Source organism: Ursus americanus, chromosome 12 (genome assembly GCF_024610735.1).
Source record: "Ursus americanus isolate L20-20 chromosome 12, mUrsAme1.1.p, whole genome shotgun sequence".
Lineage (NCBI taxonomy): Eukaryota > Metazoa > Chordata > Mammalia > Carnivora > Ursidae > Ursus > Ursus americanus.
The window spans coordinates 19,645,658-19,664,251 of NC_142138.1; the positions used below are offsets into that span (position 1 = coordinate 19,645,658).

At 41.2% G+C, this 18,594-nt stretch overlaps 1 protein-coding gene across 2 annotated transcripts in view; it reads left to right on the plus strand.

The window, feature by feature from the left end:
- The window catches only part of PGM1 (phosphoglucomutase 1), a 61,539-nt gene that overhangs the window by 17,035 nt on the left and 25,910 nt on the right, over nt 1-18,594 (plus strand). Inside the window, exons 1-4 of one of the 2 annotated variants that reach the window (XM_045802167.2) lie at nt 8,826-9,583; nt 15,828-15,990; nt 16,334-16,480; nt 18,357-18,482. In XM_045802167.2, coding sequence (XP_045658123.1) covers nt 9,326-9,583; nt 15,828-15,990; nt 16,334-16,480; nt 18,357-18,482 — 694 coding nt within the window. In that variant the 5' untranslated portion in view covers nt 8,826-9,325. Of the gene's footprint in view, nt 1-8,825; nt 9,584-15,827; nt 15,991-16,333; nt 16,481-18,356; nt 18,483-18,594 lie in introns of those variants that run through there. The other variant, XM_045802168.2, reaches the window with a different exon arrangement.

Genomic DNA, 18,594 nt, shown 5'->3' on the forward strand with positions numbered 1-18,594 from the left:
GGATGTGATCAGTCCTTATCCCCATGTCTTTCTCATTTTGGTAGTTTGGATAACATTTATTGAGTGCTACTCTATGGTCAGGCATCATGATAAGCACTTTACATGCCTTTTCTCATATACTTTAAGAATTTTTAAAGGAAGCTTTACTATCCCCATTTCTCAGAAGCTTAGGCTCACAAAGATTCCACAGAAAAAGACATTCCCTGTTTGCGGCCACCTTCATTCGCTTCCTTTCCAGCTGGACATCCTAGTTTGGCCAGGCCATGCAACTGGAAAAATCCTTAATAATGAGACAGAGAATATCCTCACCATAACTTTCCTCTTCTTAAAAGCCCAGAAATCCCTTCAGATTTTAATTTTTTGATAGAGGGCTAACCACTGTCTCCCACAGAACTCCAGGGGGCATGATTCCCGTTGTATCTGAGGTGAACGGGGCCCCCTAGAGTTGTGTGATGCCAGCTAGAGACAGCTAGCGCGCCCCCTTGTGAGGTCGTGAGAAATCTTGCATGTTTTTCCATTTTCCACCACAAGAGGGAAACATACAACCACAAATGATTTGAAAATCAAGCAATTCTTTAGATCCACTTTTTAAAATTAATTAACTAATTAATTAATTTTTACTTTTTTTTTAACCAAGGGGTTTTCATATGTAGTTTCTGGTAATAGCCAGAATGTGGGAAAATACTCTGTTAGCTCCAAATGAATATTCTTAAGGGAGTTAAAATTTTCTTGAAGATGCTTCAAAAAGGAAATAAAAGATATAAAAATTCTATATGAACCATGTAAATTGCCATTTTTATAGGTCAAAATGGTTGAATATTGATAATTTTTAATAAAGCAGGAGCTGTCCTCACAAGTGCATTATGTAGGAAAAGGCCTTCTAAGCTCTGGGCATCTTCAAAGATTGTTTTTAGATTTAAACACATGAATTAAGAATGGCTGTTTATGGAGGTGGGGAATGCCTTCCTTACCTTCTCTCTCACCTCTGGGCATTCATAACTCTCTCTTGAGTTCCCAGATTAGCACTTCTTACTCCTTTTTTTTTTTAACAATTTGTTGACTTATCTCTCTCTTTAGACCAGAAGTTTCTTGACAGCTTGAGTCTGACCTCTTCCCGTGGTGCACAGCGTTTGGTGAAATGAATGCAGCAAGTCAGCTTATGTAGTCATGGCTGGATACATGGGTGGATAAACAGATGGACAACAGACTGACAGATGCTAGAGGATGTACACGCTCTGATGCAGCTATTTTTAATTTTATAATACGCTCCAGCAGTCTTTTTTTTTTTTTTTTAAGATTTTATTTATTTATTTGAGAGATAGAGACAGCCAGCGAGAGAGGGAACACAAGCAGGGGGAGTGGGAGAGGAAGAAGCAGGCTTCCAGTGGAGGAACCTGATGCGGGGCTCAATCCCAGAATGCCGGGATCACGCCCTGAGCTGAAGGCAGATGCTTGACGACTGAGCCACCCAGGCGCCCCTCCAGTAGTCTTTTTGAGGCTGAGATTCTGCACTGCTCTGAGCCATGCAGCCCTTAGAATTCTTCAGACTTTGTACCTTCTTTATAGTTTAATGTAATTTCTCTTTTACATTTAATAACTTATCGTATCTTTATATGACAAACCATGCAATATGTACTGTTTTCTTTCTGTCTTTTTTCTTTCCCTCTCTTCAAAAGATGCATTGTTTAAATTGAGGTATAATTGACATGTAACGTCATATTACTTTCAGGTGTACAGCATAATGATTTGATATTTGTGTATATTGCAAAATGATCACAATAAGTCTAAATAGGTATTATTTTCAGTCCCCATTTTAAAGATGAGAAAGTAGGGACACCAAGAAGTTAGGTATTTTGCCCAGGGTCACCCAACTAGTAAATGGTACTCTATCTCCTTGCTATTGACTGAGGTTGCTCAAAGGGAGAAAGAAAGTGACTTTCCTCTCTTCTTCTTGCCTGGTCAGCAGGTGGAGCCTGGCTCAGAGCTGGCAAATAGGAGCCGTGCACCACCGAGCCCGGCTCAACACTATGGAGAGCTGCAGGTGGTCGCAAGTGATATAGGAAGCTAGTCAGACCACAGTGAGTTGCCAGGAGGACTGCTCCATAAGGTTTCAGAGGTATCTCCTGAAAGCCAAGGGTAGAGTGGATACCTGGGCCTCATACGAGCCTGAGACAGGAGGAACCTTGGCAGCCACTCTATCTACCCCCTCTGGTTATCTCAGCTTTGTTTTCCTCCCACTCTGCTGACTCAGTTGTCAGTGTAAGTTGGGGTGTGTGTGTGTGTGTGTGTGTGTGTGTGCGCGCGCGCGCACGTGCGCGCGCATGTGATCTTAGTTCTAAACGCATTTACTCAAACTCCTATGAATATTTCAAATTTAGAAATCAAATACCCTTATTTACTTCTAAAATCATTTTGTCTAACAAGCAAATCTTGAAAATATTCAAGTTGTTCTCATATAATCCAATCATGGTAACAGCAGATACTTTTGTAGGGCATCCTCTACCAGCTCTGGTTTAGAACTTTCTGTGTATTACCTCATTCAACCATGACTGCAAACAGTGAGTGAGCTAGGGGGTCTGTTATTCTCCCCATTTTTACAGATGAGGCCATGGATGCACAAGGAGGCTAAATGACTTTTCCGAGGTCACACAGCTATTGACGGGCAGAGCTGGGTTTCCAGCCTGTCAGTGGGGCCTTACAGTCCTTTCCCTGAAACACTACAGCAAATTATCTGCATCTGATGATTTAAACTTCAAACTATAAATATGGGACAAAGTCTTCTTGAATGTTCCAATGTTTATAATTTTGATAAAATTCTCTTATCTCCTTAAAATCATAAGTCAAAATAGGTTACTCAACTACACATTAGAAATTGGGAATATAAGACTAATCTGTTAGAGAAACTAATATCCCAGATTCTCCTAACATACCTAAAATACCAAATATACTTAGATTTTCTCCCAAACTTATGCAAAAATATTAATGCTGCAAGTCTGATTTATTTTATTATCTGTATACTATGAGTTTGATTTACTTCCTGTCCATACTTAATTCTAAATCTTTCTATGTTTAAAAATGCCCTCTTCAAGGGGTGCCTGTGTGGCGTCTTCAGTTGAGCTTCCAACTCTTGGTTTCAGCTCAGGTCGTGATTTCATGGTCATGATCTCATGGCTGTGAGATTGAGCCCTGCATCGGGCTCCACGCTCCACTTGGAGTCTGCTTAAGATTCTCTTTCCCTCCGGTCCCCTACCCCCCACCATGCATGCACATGTGCTCTCTCTCTCTCTCACTCTTTCTCAAATAAATAAATAAATAAATAAATAAATAAATAAATAAATAAATAAAATAAACCTTAAAAAAATGCCCTCTTCAAAAACCAGTCTCTCACCCCAAACAGGGGTGATCTTTCCAATTGAATTGGGGTGATATTGTGAGCTGGCTGAATTGCATGTTGACTGGAGATCTGAATAGGAGACCACATTCCCTAATTCTCATGCTTAATGAATCTGCAATCCTTACCTTCTTGAGAAGATTCATCTAACCTATTTTATGCTTGATTCTATTCTGAATGGTTTCCCTATTCTTTCTGTACATTGGGCCCACAAATCTTAGAGATGTCTAGATGATCCAGAGTTGTATCCTGCATAGTGTTTGGGTATTCTCACATATTGTGTGGCCGTTGGTCACAGTTTATGGCTGTTCTCATGACACCACTGTCCCTGCCCCACAGCTCCTGAATTTACCTATCTTCCCAGTTCAAAGACTAACTGAATTGGATCTGTACTTTTTTGAGTCCTAATTCTAGATTCCTGGGAGGGGAAATATGAGTGATCTAGCTTTGGTCAGGCATCCACCTCTGGTGATCATGGCCTGGCATCAGGGTCCTGTAGGAGAACACGGCTCTAGGAATCTACCCTTGTGGAGTAGGAGACAGTAATCAGAGAAGAGAGGGAAGGAGTGGAAGACACTCTGTAGAGAAGGGGTCAGAGGAAAGAGGTTGTTCGGGTGGAGTCTTCATGTTGGAAGGAAAAATCCTAAGAGGGCTCAAAGTAGCCTTGGGACTTAAAATTGAAGTCTTGTGCAGGAGGCCGGCAGAGGAGCAGCTCTGGACAAGACCCCACTGACCAGGATCCTCAGAGCCACCCCAGCTGAGGAAGGAATTCTTTTTTGTAGACTTGCTAGTCTTTTTCCAGTCTCTCCTTCTCGAAGCTATTTGATGCAACACTGGCAGCCAGTTAACTTTCCAAACCATATCAGTTTAGATTCCTTTTGCTTAAAAATTTCCATAGCTTTGGTGCCTACAAAATAAACTTTAGTATGGTTCATGAGACTTTGTAATCTTGCCCCTATTTCTCTGGTCTTACCCCATTACTGTAACCTCTCAAGAGCTGTCAGTCTGTGCATGGACCTCTGGGACAGGGCCGAGGCCACCACAAGTGGTGGCTCCTCTAACGTGAACTTCTTTTTTTTTTTTTTTTTTAAGTTTTTAAAAATTTATTTGACAGAGAGAGAGGGAGCACAAGCAGAGGGAGCAGCAGAGGGAGAGGGAGAAGCAGGCTCTCCACTGAGCAGGGAGCCCGATATAGGGCTTGATCCCAGAACCCTGGGATCATGACCTGAGCCCAAGGCAGCCCCCCAACCGACTGAGCCACTGTGGCTCCCCAGGACATGAACTTCATAAGAACAAAGGTCCATGTGCCTTTCTCTCTCCTCCTCCATCTCCTGAATATGAAAAAAAATTATATCTTTATATCGTTTTCTAGTTCACAAAGACTTTCATAGACACTTGGTGAGGTCATCATCACAAAAACCTTGTGAGGCAGGTATTGTCTCATTGCAGAGATGAGGAGATTGAAGATTGGGAGGGTGAGGGGGCTACCATTTACTGATAATCTTCTAGATGCCAGACACAGCACTCTGTGCTTTCACATATGTTACCTGATTCAGTTCCCAGCACAGCCTTGAGAGTTGTCCCCATTTTACAGGCTCAGTGCAGTTAAGTAACTTGCTTAAGATTACATTTCTCATGCAGTTGAAAGTCAAAGCTTTGAGCCCTGGTTATGTCTGGCTCCTAAACATATGGTCTTTGCATTATCCTGTGATGCCTAGCGTGGGGCTGACATTCACTACATGCTCACATACTGTTGGTGGGACAAATGAATGAGTGTCTTCCTGTCTCTTGGGTCACACACCCCAATCACTCAGGCAGGCACCTGCAGCTGTCACAAGTACAGGGCTTCAGGCTGGGGGTCTGATGATCTCTGCTGCTTTTAGCCCAATTACTGGCCTTCTTTCTAGTGCTTACACCTAGAGACAGGGTTAGCAATCCCATCCCCTATGTCCACTACTGTGGCATAAGCTAAAGAACATGGTAGTTAGCTACCCAATAAGTATTTACCGATGGAAAGAAAGATAGAATGAATAAAGAATGGGCCTGTCTACAGTTTCTGTTGTGTTCTACTAGGAAGGTATCTGCAGATCAGAATGGGAGCTGGAGTCTTTGTGAGGCTGGGAGCGAAGGGGTTCATAACTCTGCCATTGTGAAATTGATTGGACCCAAGACCAGTATGAAAGTTCCTTGTCTGAGGGGAGTAATCCTTAAATCCCCCATATGGTTTAAATGTAATTTGTGTCATTGTGAAGGAGTACTGGCAATGCAGGCGAATTCATTAGGCCAAATTGGGTTCGCTATGCTCGACAGTAACGTTTCCGAAGATGAAGTTCAACCTTTGCTGGAGAGCTAAAACAAATGAGTTTCTTAATAGCTGCCCCACTTAGTCTATGCATCGTAGGAAGCTTCATGTTCTTAATGCCCCTTCTTTTTTTACCACACTTCACAGTTCATCTAACATTGCTGCTTCTGGTAATATTTTTATATGGGGTTGAGTTCTACAATGTCCATAAAATTATGACTCAGGCCTATTTTTTAGAATAGAAGCTTTTCTAGGGCAAGGGTTATATCTTTTTGCTTTAGTTTTGCATATTAACCAACACCGTGCCAGGCATATGTAGTCACTGACAACGTTACTCTCTGTTCTGGGGTATAGAACTCTTTCCTCTGGAGGCTTGTATTCAGTGTGCACTTAAATTGCTGGGTATTCATTGACATGTGCAAGAGTTGTGAGAGAGGGAATCTTCCCCAGTCCATGCATTGCTGAAGGGCTGGCTCACACACAAGGAGGGAAAAAGGTCCATGTGCCCACCTAGATATTTCCATGCAAGAGAGATGCTCTGAGTTCACCCACTGGGTTCACTTAGTGACCTGATTCCGCAGGTTAGACATGTATGATCTCTTGGTGATCATACATGTGATGTATCATATGTACATCATTACATATGATCTCATGGCTATCTGTTTCCTTCTGTGTTAAATAATTTTTAAAATATAAAGATGATCTACAGGGAAGGTATATTTAAAGATCTTGAAATTAAGAGGCAAATAATAATCAACCCCAAGATGGCATATCAGGTAATTGGAAGAGTACCAGCAGTACTAAGTTTGCAATATTTCTTTCTAAGCTACTTTGGAAAGTTATTTTTTTAATAAGATAATCTTTTTAAAAGAAATTATTTATTTGAGAGAGAGAGAGCACAAGCACAAGCAGGTGAAGGGGTAGCGGGAGAGGAAGAAACAGACTCACTGCTGAGCAGAAAGCCCCCTGCAGGACTCGATCCCAGGACCCTAGGATCACGACCTAAGCCAAAGGCAGACACTTAACCAACTGAACCACCCAGGTGCCCAGAAGTTTTTGTTTTTTTTTATTAACTTTCAAGAATCAGAATAGTTACATTTGGAATACTTTCTTTATCAGTTACTTTTTTGGATAGTTAGAAACTGGTGCTAGTTCCAAGAGGAGGTTTAATTCTGGAAAAGTGCAGCTTTTATAACACTTATGGTGTTAAAAAAATATTTTTAGAAACAAGTTATGGTTCACATGAAAACACACTGGTAAGCTGAGGTGTTCTAGCATGTGATGTGGCCACAGTCTTCAAGGAAAAAAAGCAACTATTTCCTATCCTTTGAAGCAAGAGCCGTTGGATCTCATGCTGTGAACAAACCCACTTTTATGCTTGCATTTTTTTTTTGTATTGAGCATCTATTTTGAATTTGCATAATTATGCCTTGATTCTTCATAACTTCTCATTTTATGAAACTGATTCGCATTAACCATAAACTGTAAATAAAGTCAGTGCGTGGGAAAAAACCCATCAAAATGTTAACTCTCTTTGTTCCAGCTTCAGGAAGAGCTTCACTGAGAGAGTGGCAGAGCACCAGCAGAGAACATGTTGGAATGTGTGGGCAGAGAAGCTTCAGTTGGGGATGTTGGAGCACCCTTATGACCACGTGCCCCTCAGTCTACCCTGGGATTTCAAGAACTTCTTAAGGAAACTACCAATTATGTGGTCGGTTGCTCTGTTATTCCCAATGAAAAGATTATTGGGTTGATATTTCATAAATCTTAGTCTATTATTAAATATGTCAAGACACATATGCTAGCCTAATTTGCAAACCTATCTAGAACCAGAGAAAACTTGGCACCAGACCTAAAAAAATGAGTTTAAAAAATGCCTTTATTGTAATTGCAAAACAGTGGGTTTGTAAACTACTGTTAATATAGCAAGCTAACTTCATAAATTAATTTCTAAGGAATTTTACTTTTAAGAAGTAAATAAAATCCCCAAATAAACTAGAAAACGTGTCCTTTGGCCAACTGGTTTTCAGCTTAATAGACGTGGTCTTGTGAATTGTTTTAATGTTATGTCTCGAGGTCTTCCCTGCACGTGGACCAGCACCATTTGTCATTTGAAAGAGACCAGGCTTCCCTGCCAGCGGCTGCTTTTGGCTCCCGGGCCTGTTCACTTATCTGGTCCTGCACAGAGCAGCCCCATGAGCAGAGAAGGCAGTCTGCTGCTCCCAGTTCTGTTTGCTTTCGGACCTTGCTTGACAAGATAGTAGAAAAATACTCAGATTTTGTTTATCAAGGCATTATTCGTGTTTCACTTGAAAACCTGGACTCCAGTGTATGTCAGACTCTCCAGACATGTGGTGTAACTAGTCCTGGTTTACTTTTTAAGCATCCTTGACAAGTTTGCCGAAACCTTGACAATGGAGCTTCTTAATCGTCAACTCCTGCTGAACTAGATAAAGAAGACGCATGCATTTAAATAGATCATTAATAAAATCTTAGGGATCAGATGGGGGTTGAATATTAAATTTGTTCAGGTAGAATGTTTTAGAACATCTTAGGTTCTTCAAATGCAAAGAACCTGCTTCACTGAAAATGTTTTCTTAAAAGCCAAGTCTATTTAAAACTGACACAATGAAAACACAAAGTTTAATCTTATGTTCATACTGTTTTTCCAGATAATAACTTGATCAGACCTCATGCACTTAGAGAAACATACTTTTTTCCCTCCCTGTTTCGCTTATGTTTTCAAGGATTTGGTGCATCTCCATTCCCATGTTTCCCTAAGTTCAAGGGAGTGACCAAGTTGTTGATCATTCAGGGCATATTTGTAGGTATCTGTTCTTCTAGAGCTGAATACTATTTTGTTAAACCCTTGGTGGGCAATGAATAAATCTCTTCTGTTTGGCAACTTTCTTCCTTCCGACTGGAATTGCATGTGGGAAGTAAAAAAATTCCTTGGGTATCAAAATGATGGTGATGTAAGGAAACCAGAGGTAACTGAGATCCCTCACTTCCATTTTAAGATTGACCTTTAACTTGCTAGATGGCATGGGACAACTGTAGCAGCAGATGGCCTTCTCAGTGACGAGTGCCCAGAGAGGCTCTGCGTTAAGGGGTGTCGGGAGCAGTGGGAGCCACACCAGGGTGTCCTGTTCACCACAAGCCTGCTTCTTGGGACAGCGCTTGCCCCATCTTTGCCTGGCCTCTGCGAGTGGAGTCTGGCAGCCATCTGGTGTTTGTGACTGAAGGCTGCCACAGGCAGTATCCTTTGGAGCTATCTAACGGGGGAGAGGACGCAAAAATAATTGGAGGGTATTTGGCGTGGTTGTGTGGGCTGAAGTGTCCTCACCAAAACAACTTGGAAGATGTGCTTTGTGTGTGGGTGTGGGTGGGTGTGTGGCCCTTAACTTTTCACCAGGGGTGACGACAGCAAGGACTTAACCCAGCTTCCTCATTGAGAGTGACCATCCAGGCACGACCTCTATTTTAGTTACTCAGATGACACTGTTGCAGCTTCAGGTCGGACAGACTATTTTGAGGACGCTTGCCTGCTCTCTGGACACCCTCGCTAAGCCAATTGGTGAAAATGAAAGATGAGTGGTCTTGATGAATGGATTTCTGGGAAATAAAGAAAAATGGAAGAAGGTCCTCTCCCTCTGTTGACTTTTGCTACCGTTCCCTACTATGACCAGAAACCGGGAACTAGTGGATTACGGAAGAAAACCTATTGTTTTGAGGAGAAGCCATGTTATCTGGAGAATTTCATCCAGAGTCTATTCTTTTCCATAGACCTTAAAGATCGACAGGGATCCTCACTGGTGGTTGGTGGAGATGGGCGGTATTTTAATAAATCAGCGATAGAAACAATAGTGCAGATGGCGGCCGCCAATGGGGTTGGTATACGATAATTACTATTCCGTTTCTGGCTCTCTGTGTATGTTTCTTTCTTCACTTGGCAGAAATATACAAAAGTACGAAGATTTGTATGTTGTATACACTTCAGTGCTACTAATATCCAGTTAGCGTTTCATTGTGACTTTAGAGAACGTATATTGTGATATGACTCCTGAAATTACATTAGTCACGTTGGGATATAGGAATGTAAGTTCGTCTCCTTATGTGTTGTACTCTGTCTTTTGCTTGAAAAAATACCTGTTGCTTTTTAGATATTTAAAGCACACCCCCAGCCTTAAGCTGTCTTATCTATATTCTAACTTAGTTCCAAGGGGTACCCTCTCCTATGTAAGAAGGCTCTAATGAGTAGTGGAGAGAGGAGGATTTTGTTTTCTTTCAATGGCTTCCTTGTTGAAGTTCAGTCACTTGTCAAACAGGAAAACAAAAGCCAGGGCATGCTCTTGTTTGTGGATCCTGGTAGTCATGCAGAAATGCCAGGAGGGGATTGGAAAATGTTAGGTATAAGCCTACCAAGAGGACCTGTTACAGGGGAACCTGCTTATAATGACCTTGGACACAAAGAAGCCCTGTGTGCGGTGAATTTGTGCAGCAGGGTAGAGTTAATAACTCCTGGAAGACTATAATATAAGGAGGCTCTGCTAAGAGCTCTGCATTGTGAAAAACTGCATTGGCTGAATTAACCAAATCAGAAGGAATCTTGCACCAGAAGGCATTGATCTTGATAATCTAACAATTTGCACAGTCCCACTGATTTGCAGGAAGGTGGGCATCAGGACGTTGCTGTTTTTGCTCTGCAGGTTCCTCTGTGGGACCAAAAATATATTTTTAGTGTTTTAGATTATACTTAGCAATAATTTGGAGCACACGGTCCCTCAGAACTCATAAATTTTAAAAATCTGTTGTATTTCCTTTCTGGGAGTGATTCTGGTTCTGAGAACATAAAAATTTATCACGGCAACCAAATATGTTGGGCGTTCATCGTCAGTCTGTTTTAATAATACGCCAGGCAGGTGTGATTGCAAAGCCCCAATTAAAAGCAAGAACAAAAGCACACCACTGAATTAAATTTAAAAATGTTTGTAGATCCTATTGTTTATAATGCGGAGTTTCCTTCCTACCCAGTTTCGGAATCTGAATGCCTCTCATGTAAGAATTGCTGATGAAGCACTCAAATATGAAATTATTATGAAGCATATACATTTTTAAGATAAAATGTGACATGCTATAAATTTCACCTTTGAGGAGAGCTGCGAAGGGAACGGTATTAAGATGCTTTTAATCTTTAGAGAAGGAACGAAAGGAACATTATTTCTCCGCATATATCTAGATCGTTGAGTGGATCTGGTACACTGTCCCCTTTGCTGTGATATATTTGGCTTCATTTCATTTTTGTGTGGAGCTGAAGGATGTGGAAGAGGTGGTAGGAATGTGTAATTCAGGCAGACCCTATACACTTGCTCAGATTTACGATCTGAAGGTTTGCTAAATAATACATCTAAGTGATAATAATTGACTAAATATGGTAACTGCCTATTTGTTAGAGCTGTGGCAGCCCAGGCAATATTTTCAAATCTTCTCAAGGGCATTCTTTATTTAAAATAGTGTTGCATTTAAAGCAGTCATGCAACCAAACTGAATTATGTAAAACGTTTAGTGGACCAATAAAGCACTTTAATCTGATAAAACCTATCACCTCCTAGATGGTTTGATTCCTTCTTTTTCTGACTTATCCTCAATTCTGACTCTTGCGACATCCCTTTGATTGTGGACAGAGTTCTAGGGAGGACATGTAAAGGAAAGATCATTTATTGCCACAGATTTTGGTAGAAGTCATTGTTCCTTCCTCACCTCTGTCAATACCCACTCCACCCTTAAGTCGAATCTTGGAAGCCACTTCAGCCTAGTGAGCCAAATGAAGATCATTTCACTTTTTTTCTCCTTATTATACTTTTATCTGGTGCATTTATGGACTGTAGAATACAATTTGCCATTGTTAGAAGTTTCCCTTTGTTTTTATTTGCATAGAGCTGTCTGCATTTACAGGAAGTTTTTTTTACACGATGCTTCTGTGAGCTAAGTAGTACAGGAAATTTTAATGTACAAAATAAGACATTAGTGGGGCCCCATTTATAATACTGATATCTCATTTGGTCTCCAGAGCTTTAAACTTAGAGAGATGTTTAGAAATAAGAATATGTGTGTATGACTAGCAGGTCAGAGAATGTGGCACTTGTTTTTTTGTGAAACATAAGAAAGCACCAGGCCCTTTTTTTAAAAAGGAAAGTGAAGTTTGCTCCCTGTTGTGTTTGATGATAAAATGGTGGGTAAACAGTGAGGTATCCATCCTCGTAGCGTGAGCTGTGCTATGCGGGAAGGAGTAGCGGGAGGGCGAAGGAAGAACAGGAAAGGCTGTTTGTTGGGGGGACTTTCTTTTTTTTTTTATTATAATCATATTTTTGTATTATATTATGTTAGTCACCATACAGTACATCCCTGGTTTTTGATGTAAAGTTCGATGATTCATTAGTTGCGTATAACACCCAGTGCACCATGCAATACGTGCCCTCCTTACTACCCATCACTAGCCTAACCCATTCCCCCACCCCCCTCCCCTCTGAAGCCAGTCATCTGTTGAAGGGCATCTCGGCTCCTTCCACGATTTAGCTATTGTGGACAATGCTGCTATGAACATTGGGGTGCATATGGCCCTTCTCTTCACTACATCTGTATCTTTGGGGTAAATACCCAGTAGTGCAATGGCTGGATCATAGGGTAGCTCAATTTTTAACTTTTTAAGGGATCTCCACACTGTTTTCCAGAGTGGCTGTACCAACTTGCATTCCCACCAACAATGTAGGAGGGATTCCCTTTCTCCACATCCTCTCCAACAATTGTTGTTTCTTGCCTTGTCTATTTTTGCCATTCTAACTGGCGTACGATGATATCTTAGTGTGGTTTTGATTTGAATTTCCCTGATGGCTAATGATTTTGAACATTTTTTCATGTGTCTGTTAGCCACTTGTATGTCTTCATTGGATAAGTGTCTGTTCATATCTTCTGCCCATTTTATGATTTGTTTATTTGTTTCTTGTGTATTGAGTTTGAGAAGTTCTTTGTAGATCTTGGATACCAGTCTTTTATCTGTAGTATCATTTGCAAATATATTCTCCCATTCTGTGGGCTGCCTCTTAGTTTTTTTGACTATTTCCTTGGCTATGCAGAAGCTTTTTATCTTGATGAAGTCTGTTGGGGGGACTTTCAGTACCAGGTAGAGCGAGTTATCTGTAAGTTGATAGACACTTGGGAGCCAGGGAAGGATTTTTCTTTAAAAAAAAATTTTTTTTTTTTTGTGGTAAAGTATACGTAAAACTTAGTGTGTCAGCCATTTCTAAGTGCACACTTCAGTGGTATTAATTACACTCACAATATTCTGCAGCCATTACCATTATCCATTTCCAGAACTTTTTTCTCAACCCATCTGAAACTCTATACCCACTAAACGGTAACTGCCCATTTCTCCTCCCCCACCCCCTGGCAATCTCTGTTCTACTTTCTGCCTATGAATTTGCCTTCTTCTATGTACCTCATTTAAATGGAATCATACAATTCTTGTCATTATGTGTCTGGCTATTTTACCTAGTACAGTGTTTTCAAGGTTCATTCATGTTGTAGCATGTACCAGAATTTCATTCCTTTTTAAGGCTGAATAATATTCTGCTGTGTGTATATACCATATTTTGTTTATGCATTCATCTGTTGATGGACGTCTAGCTGTTGTGAATAATTCTGCTATGAACATGGGTGTACAAGTTATCTGTTTGAGTCCCCGTTTTCATTTGTGTTTATAGCAGAATTGGAATTTCTGGATCGTATAGTACAGGGAAGGTTTTTGTATAGAGGAGAGACACAGAACTGTGGTTTAAAAAGGTGAACTAGGTGGGCCTGAGTTAGAAGGATGGATTCAGCCAGGGTAGATTAAGGGAGGTACAGGTGGGAGACAGAAAGGGGAGACTGAGTCAGGACCTGTTGCAGTGCTCCAGACATTGTCAAGGGAAGGCGGGTAATAGGGTAATATCTCTTCAATATCAGGTTGAGGATTAATATTTCTGAGGGTGATTCACAGGAGAGAGTCTTCTCTGGAAGGAGAGATTTTGATCTGCTGTTACCTCTTCTTGGGCTGAAGAGAAAAAGGTACCCTGGACTTCCCTTGCTTCTGTCTCTTGACTTTCTTATTCTTACTCCCGATATAATCCCCTCATTCTTGGACCATTACTGACTGCAGATCTCACCCTAAAGAATGGTAGAATAAGGGATGACTCGGGTGGTGCAGCTTAATATTCATTCACCAGTCTCCCTTTCCATACCAAATACATGTAAGATCTGAGTACAAGTCAGTATAATTGATGTGCAAGTATGTGCAAGTATAATTTCCAGATAACTCCATCACCACTCTGGCTGATTAAATTGCCACCCTTAGTTAAGCCCCTCCTACTGAAATTATGAAACTGCTCAACTATAGATTTTCACTCTTATCAAAACCCAGAAACTGCTGGAAGGGTGAGATGTTACTGTTCTCACTGTATTGAGTTAGCTATTAGTGGCCAGCGATGGTTACTAATTTGCCTCATGACCTTGCCCTGTCATCTGTCCCAGTGCCTCCTGTACCACCTTTCCATAAACACTTGTTATTACTGCTTTTGGATAAATGCAAGGGTGGACAAATGGGCAGCGTCGCAACTTTGGACCTCAGCTTCTTCATCTACACAGCAGTCCTAGGGAGCAACTATGAGAATGAATTGAACATGCCATGGGTTTTAGAAAGCACTCTGCAGCTCAGTGATAATGATTAATACTGATTTCACACCGTCTGCAGGTCCCTCTGGTCTACAGAGGAGCCTAGTTATAGCATCTACCCTGGTCATCACCACTTCCTGAGGAAGGCAAGGCATAGCAAATGTATTAGTCTAACAAACATTGTTCCGAGATGGACAAATGAGAGCCAAGAGGTGACTGAAATGAACCAGCTGCTTCCTGGGAGATGGTTGGCAGCCGAGGGGTTGATGATAAGGCGGGCATGCGTTCAGTGACTTACTTGTAGGGTGGCAGAGGTAAGAGTTCCAGAAAAGCTTTCCCAGGGAATCCAGGTATCATCAGACACATCTTCCACCATAAGTCATTTCTTCAAGAATGTTTATCTTGGGTGGGGCAAAAAGAAATAACAAATGGAAAGTTTAAAACATTCCTGTCCCTTTCTTCTCTCAGAAAGGAGAATGGAATGAGGGCACAAACGCCTCATTTTATAAATCTTTTGATGCAGTAGTCAGGTTTTCTCCAAGTATGTTCAAGGAACTGATGGGACTTCTTCCTTCTTTTCCAACTTGGGTCATGTTGAAACAAGTATAAATTACATTTTAGTGAAGAAAGATTTAGGAGCTGTGCTGATAACATCTATGAGCGATAGGGAAGGTGAGTTAAGAGCGAGCGAAGTAACCACCTGTAGCCCTTTTCTGTAGGTGGTTCTGATTGGTTTAATCAGTAATAACCCCCAGCAGCTTCTGCTTTAGGCCCAGCAGGTAACCCAGGTACACCCTCACATGGGTGGATGTGTCCTGCTTGGAGGAAACCACTATATCAAAATCCAGCCTTGATTGGAAAGATAAGTTTATGAGATGCATACTGTAAAACTCTTCATATAAAATTCGCCCTTTTTACCTTAAAAATTTTTTTAAGTTACAAAAAGTCTTCTCTTTGGGTAGAATTCCTTTAACGAGCTATCTTCTCCCCCAATGCGGTCTGAAAGCATGATTGAATTGGATAAAAATGTGGGTTTTCTAACAATTTTTCAGTGAAAATTATGAACCTGGTCTGGAAAGACTGTGTTTCAAATACTCTGTGTTTTCTTGCCAGAGCCTTAGTGCTCCCCCAGACCACACACTATTTTAAAACTACAAAGTTCCAAAAAACTATCTGAAGGAATGGCTTTGTGAAGGAATGACTTTGTTCTGCAATACGGATTCTACTTCAGTAATAATATTATTCAACAGTAATATTCTACTTCATAATAAAATAATAATAATAATCCAGGCTGTAGATATTCATTAAAGAACACCTTTTCTGGTTCAATACTGTTTCTTTGTCCATCTGCCTGTTGTTTTGGTGTTTCTGTGCAGTAGCTCTGGATTTATCGATGTTAAAGTGTGCATTTTGGATTTCTTCTTTTAGATTGGTCGCTTGGTGATTGGGCAGAATGGAATCCTCTCCACCCCTGCTGTATCCTGCATCATTAGAAAGATCAAAGCCATTGGTGGGATCATTTTGACAGCCAGCCACAACCCAGGAGGACCCAATGGAGATTTTGGAATCAAATTTAATATTTCCAATGGAGGTGAGTTTTCTGTCATTTTGAGGATAGTCCATTTCTGGTCATTGGGACAAACTAATAACTGAGGCCTTGGAAGGCCAGGGTTCTGGTTCTGATCCTTAGCGAGGGAATTCTTTGTTTCCTTTTGGTGACAGTGGAATGCTTCTCCTTCTGCTGTACCTGAATATGAGAAGCCATGCACGAATGATCATTAACATGATATTTTCTTTTAGAAAATTTTGATGCTTTGCTGTCTAAATGATGGAATGGCACATGTGCTGGTGAAGAGGGATGGATGAGCTCTGTATTTTTTGTATTTTCATGTCAGTCCCACGAAATGACCCACAGTTCACCATTTGATTTCCAGGTCCCGCTCCAGAAGCAATAACTGATAAAATCTTCCAAATCAGCAAGACAATTGAAGAATATGCAATTTGCCCCGACCTGAAAGTAGACCTTGGAGTTCTGGGAAAGCAGCAGTTTGACCTGGAAAACAAGTTCAAACCATTCACAGGCACGTTGACTCTCCTCCCCTCCTGCCCACTCTAGTTCCAACTTGAACAGTTTGCCTTTCAAGGTTTTAATACAATGGATCCTCAGTGTTGGAAAGATCGTGGTCACTAAGCTTCGCATGCCTTAGTTAGCAGGTCTAGAGTTGGGTCTGGGAGTCCCAATCCGTTCCTGCCAGGAATCAGCCCTGTGACTTTGGGTAAATCATTTCCAACTTTCTAAGCCTTGGCTTCCATACCTATAAAATGAATGGCCTTGACTAGAAGACCTGTAAGATTACATTCATAGCCAGCTTTTATTGAGCTTTTATTGTGGGCCAATGGGCCAGGCTCTTAACATACATTATCCCACTTTATTCTTACAGAGCCCTGTGAGGGCAGCACTATCTGTATGCAGGTTTTCCAGATGAGGAAACAAAGGTTGAGAGAGCTTACATGACAAGCTCAAGATCCCATAGTCAGTGAGTGGTAAACCAGATTCAGACTTAGGTGTAAATGATTCCAAAGCCTGGGCTTCGATTCTTTATTTCCTGCCCTAATATTCAGTAAAATCAAAATCAGCCATTTTGGGGGCGAAACTGAAACTCCCCACAGAGGCAGCTGTGGTAGACATTTTGTGGTTGAATGCCAAGGTGTTACCAGTAATTGATGGAGTAAATGTTTATAACATTGTTCATATTAACACAACGAGGATGAGATGGTTAGTAAGGCGACTTGCGTTTTGACCGTTCTAAAGTGTACTCTTTCTTCTGGATTGCAATGTGATGGAATGCATTTTTTGTTTGAACCTACCCATTGAGAGCTGGCAGTTGCATCCTAACAAAGATAAACTGGCGCCTTGGTACATCTTGAAGACATTCTTAGGGTTTGGAAAACACCAGTAGAGAATTTCTTAAATTCAACGTTTTGAAAATGTTCAACCCCTGCACGTCCAACAAGAACAATTCTAAGTTCTTATATTTGTTTTATTCCTTCAGCAGTGCATGTGAAAAGTGGTTTATTAAAAACCCTTTTTTTCCTGCTTTTTACCCTTAAGTCCCATGGCAAAGGGCCTAGAAAAAGGAAAGAAAAGTGGGCATTACATTTTCTGTTACTTGTGACACCAAAATACGCTTTTTATAGTGATAGGCAAGGAGTGAGTGTGGCAGCATAACAGCGTTTACAGTCAGGCAAACCTCTGTCAAAAATCCCATGTGTGCCCCGGCCTAGCCATATGGGCAAGTTACTTAACCTTTCAGACTTAAAGTCTTTCTTTAAGTCTATAAAACAGGTCTAGTAACAGTTACTTCTCAGGACTATTGTTAGTCTTGAACAGCCAGGGTGTATTGGAGCTGCTTGATAATTATCCTTTCATTTATTTATTTATTTATTTATTTATTTATTTATTTTTAAAGATTTTATTTATTTATTTGACAGAGAGAGACAGCCAGCGAGAGAGGGAACACAAGCAGGGGGAGTGGGAGAGGAAGAAGCAGGCTCATAGCGGAGGAACCTGATGTGGGGCTCGATCCCAGAACGCCGGGATCACGCCCTGAGCCGAAGGCAGACGCTTAACCACTGTGCCACCCAGGCGCCCCGATAATTATCCTTTTAAAGTAGCTATTGTGGGTTTACAGCAATACAATCATTTTAGAAGATAATATTTCTTTAAAGAATTTTTTTGAGGTGGGGGAGGGGCAGAGGTAGAGAGAGGGAGAATCCCAGGCAGGCTCCATGCTCAGCAGAGAGCCCAACATGAGGCTTGATCCCACAACCCTGAGGTCATGACCTGAGCCGTAAACAAGAGTCGAATGCTTAACAGACTGAGCCACCCACGTGCCCTGAGTCTAATATCTTAATGTATTTAGTTCCCCCATCTTTTAATGTTGCTTGTTCTCACAGTGGAAATTGTGGATTCAGTGGAAGCTTATGCTACAATGCTGAGGAACATCTTTGATTTCAATGCACTGAAAGAACTGCTGTCTGGTCCAAACCGACTAAAGATCCGTATAGATGCCATGCATGGAGGTATGGAGCTATTTTTCTTCCCTTCCCCTCTCTTAGAGATATGAAGCTGCTCTCTGCCTTGTGTATCATGATGCTTTAACAAGCCTTTTCTCAAGACTCTGCATCACAGTTT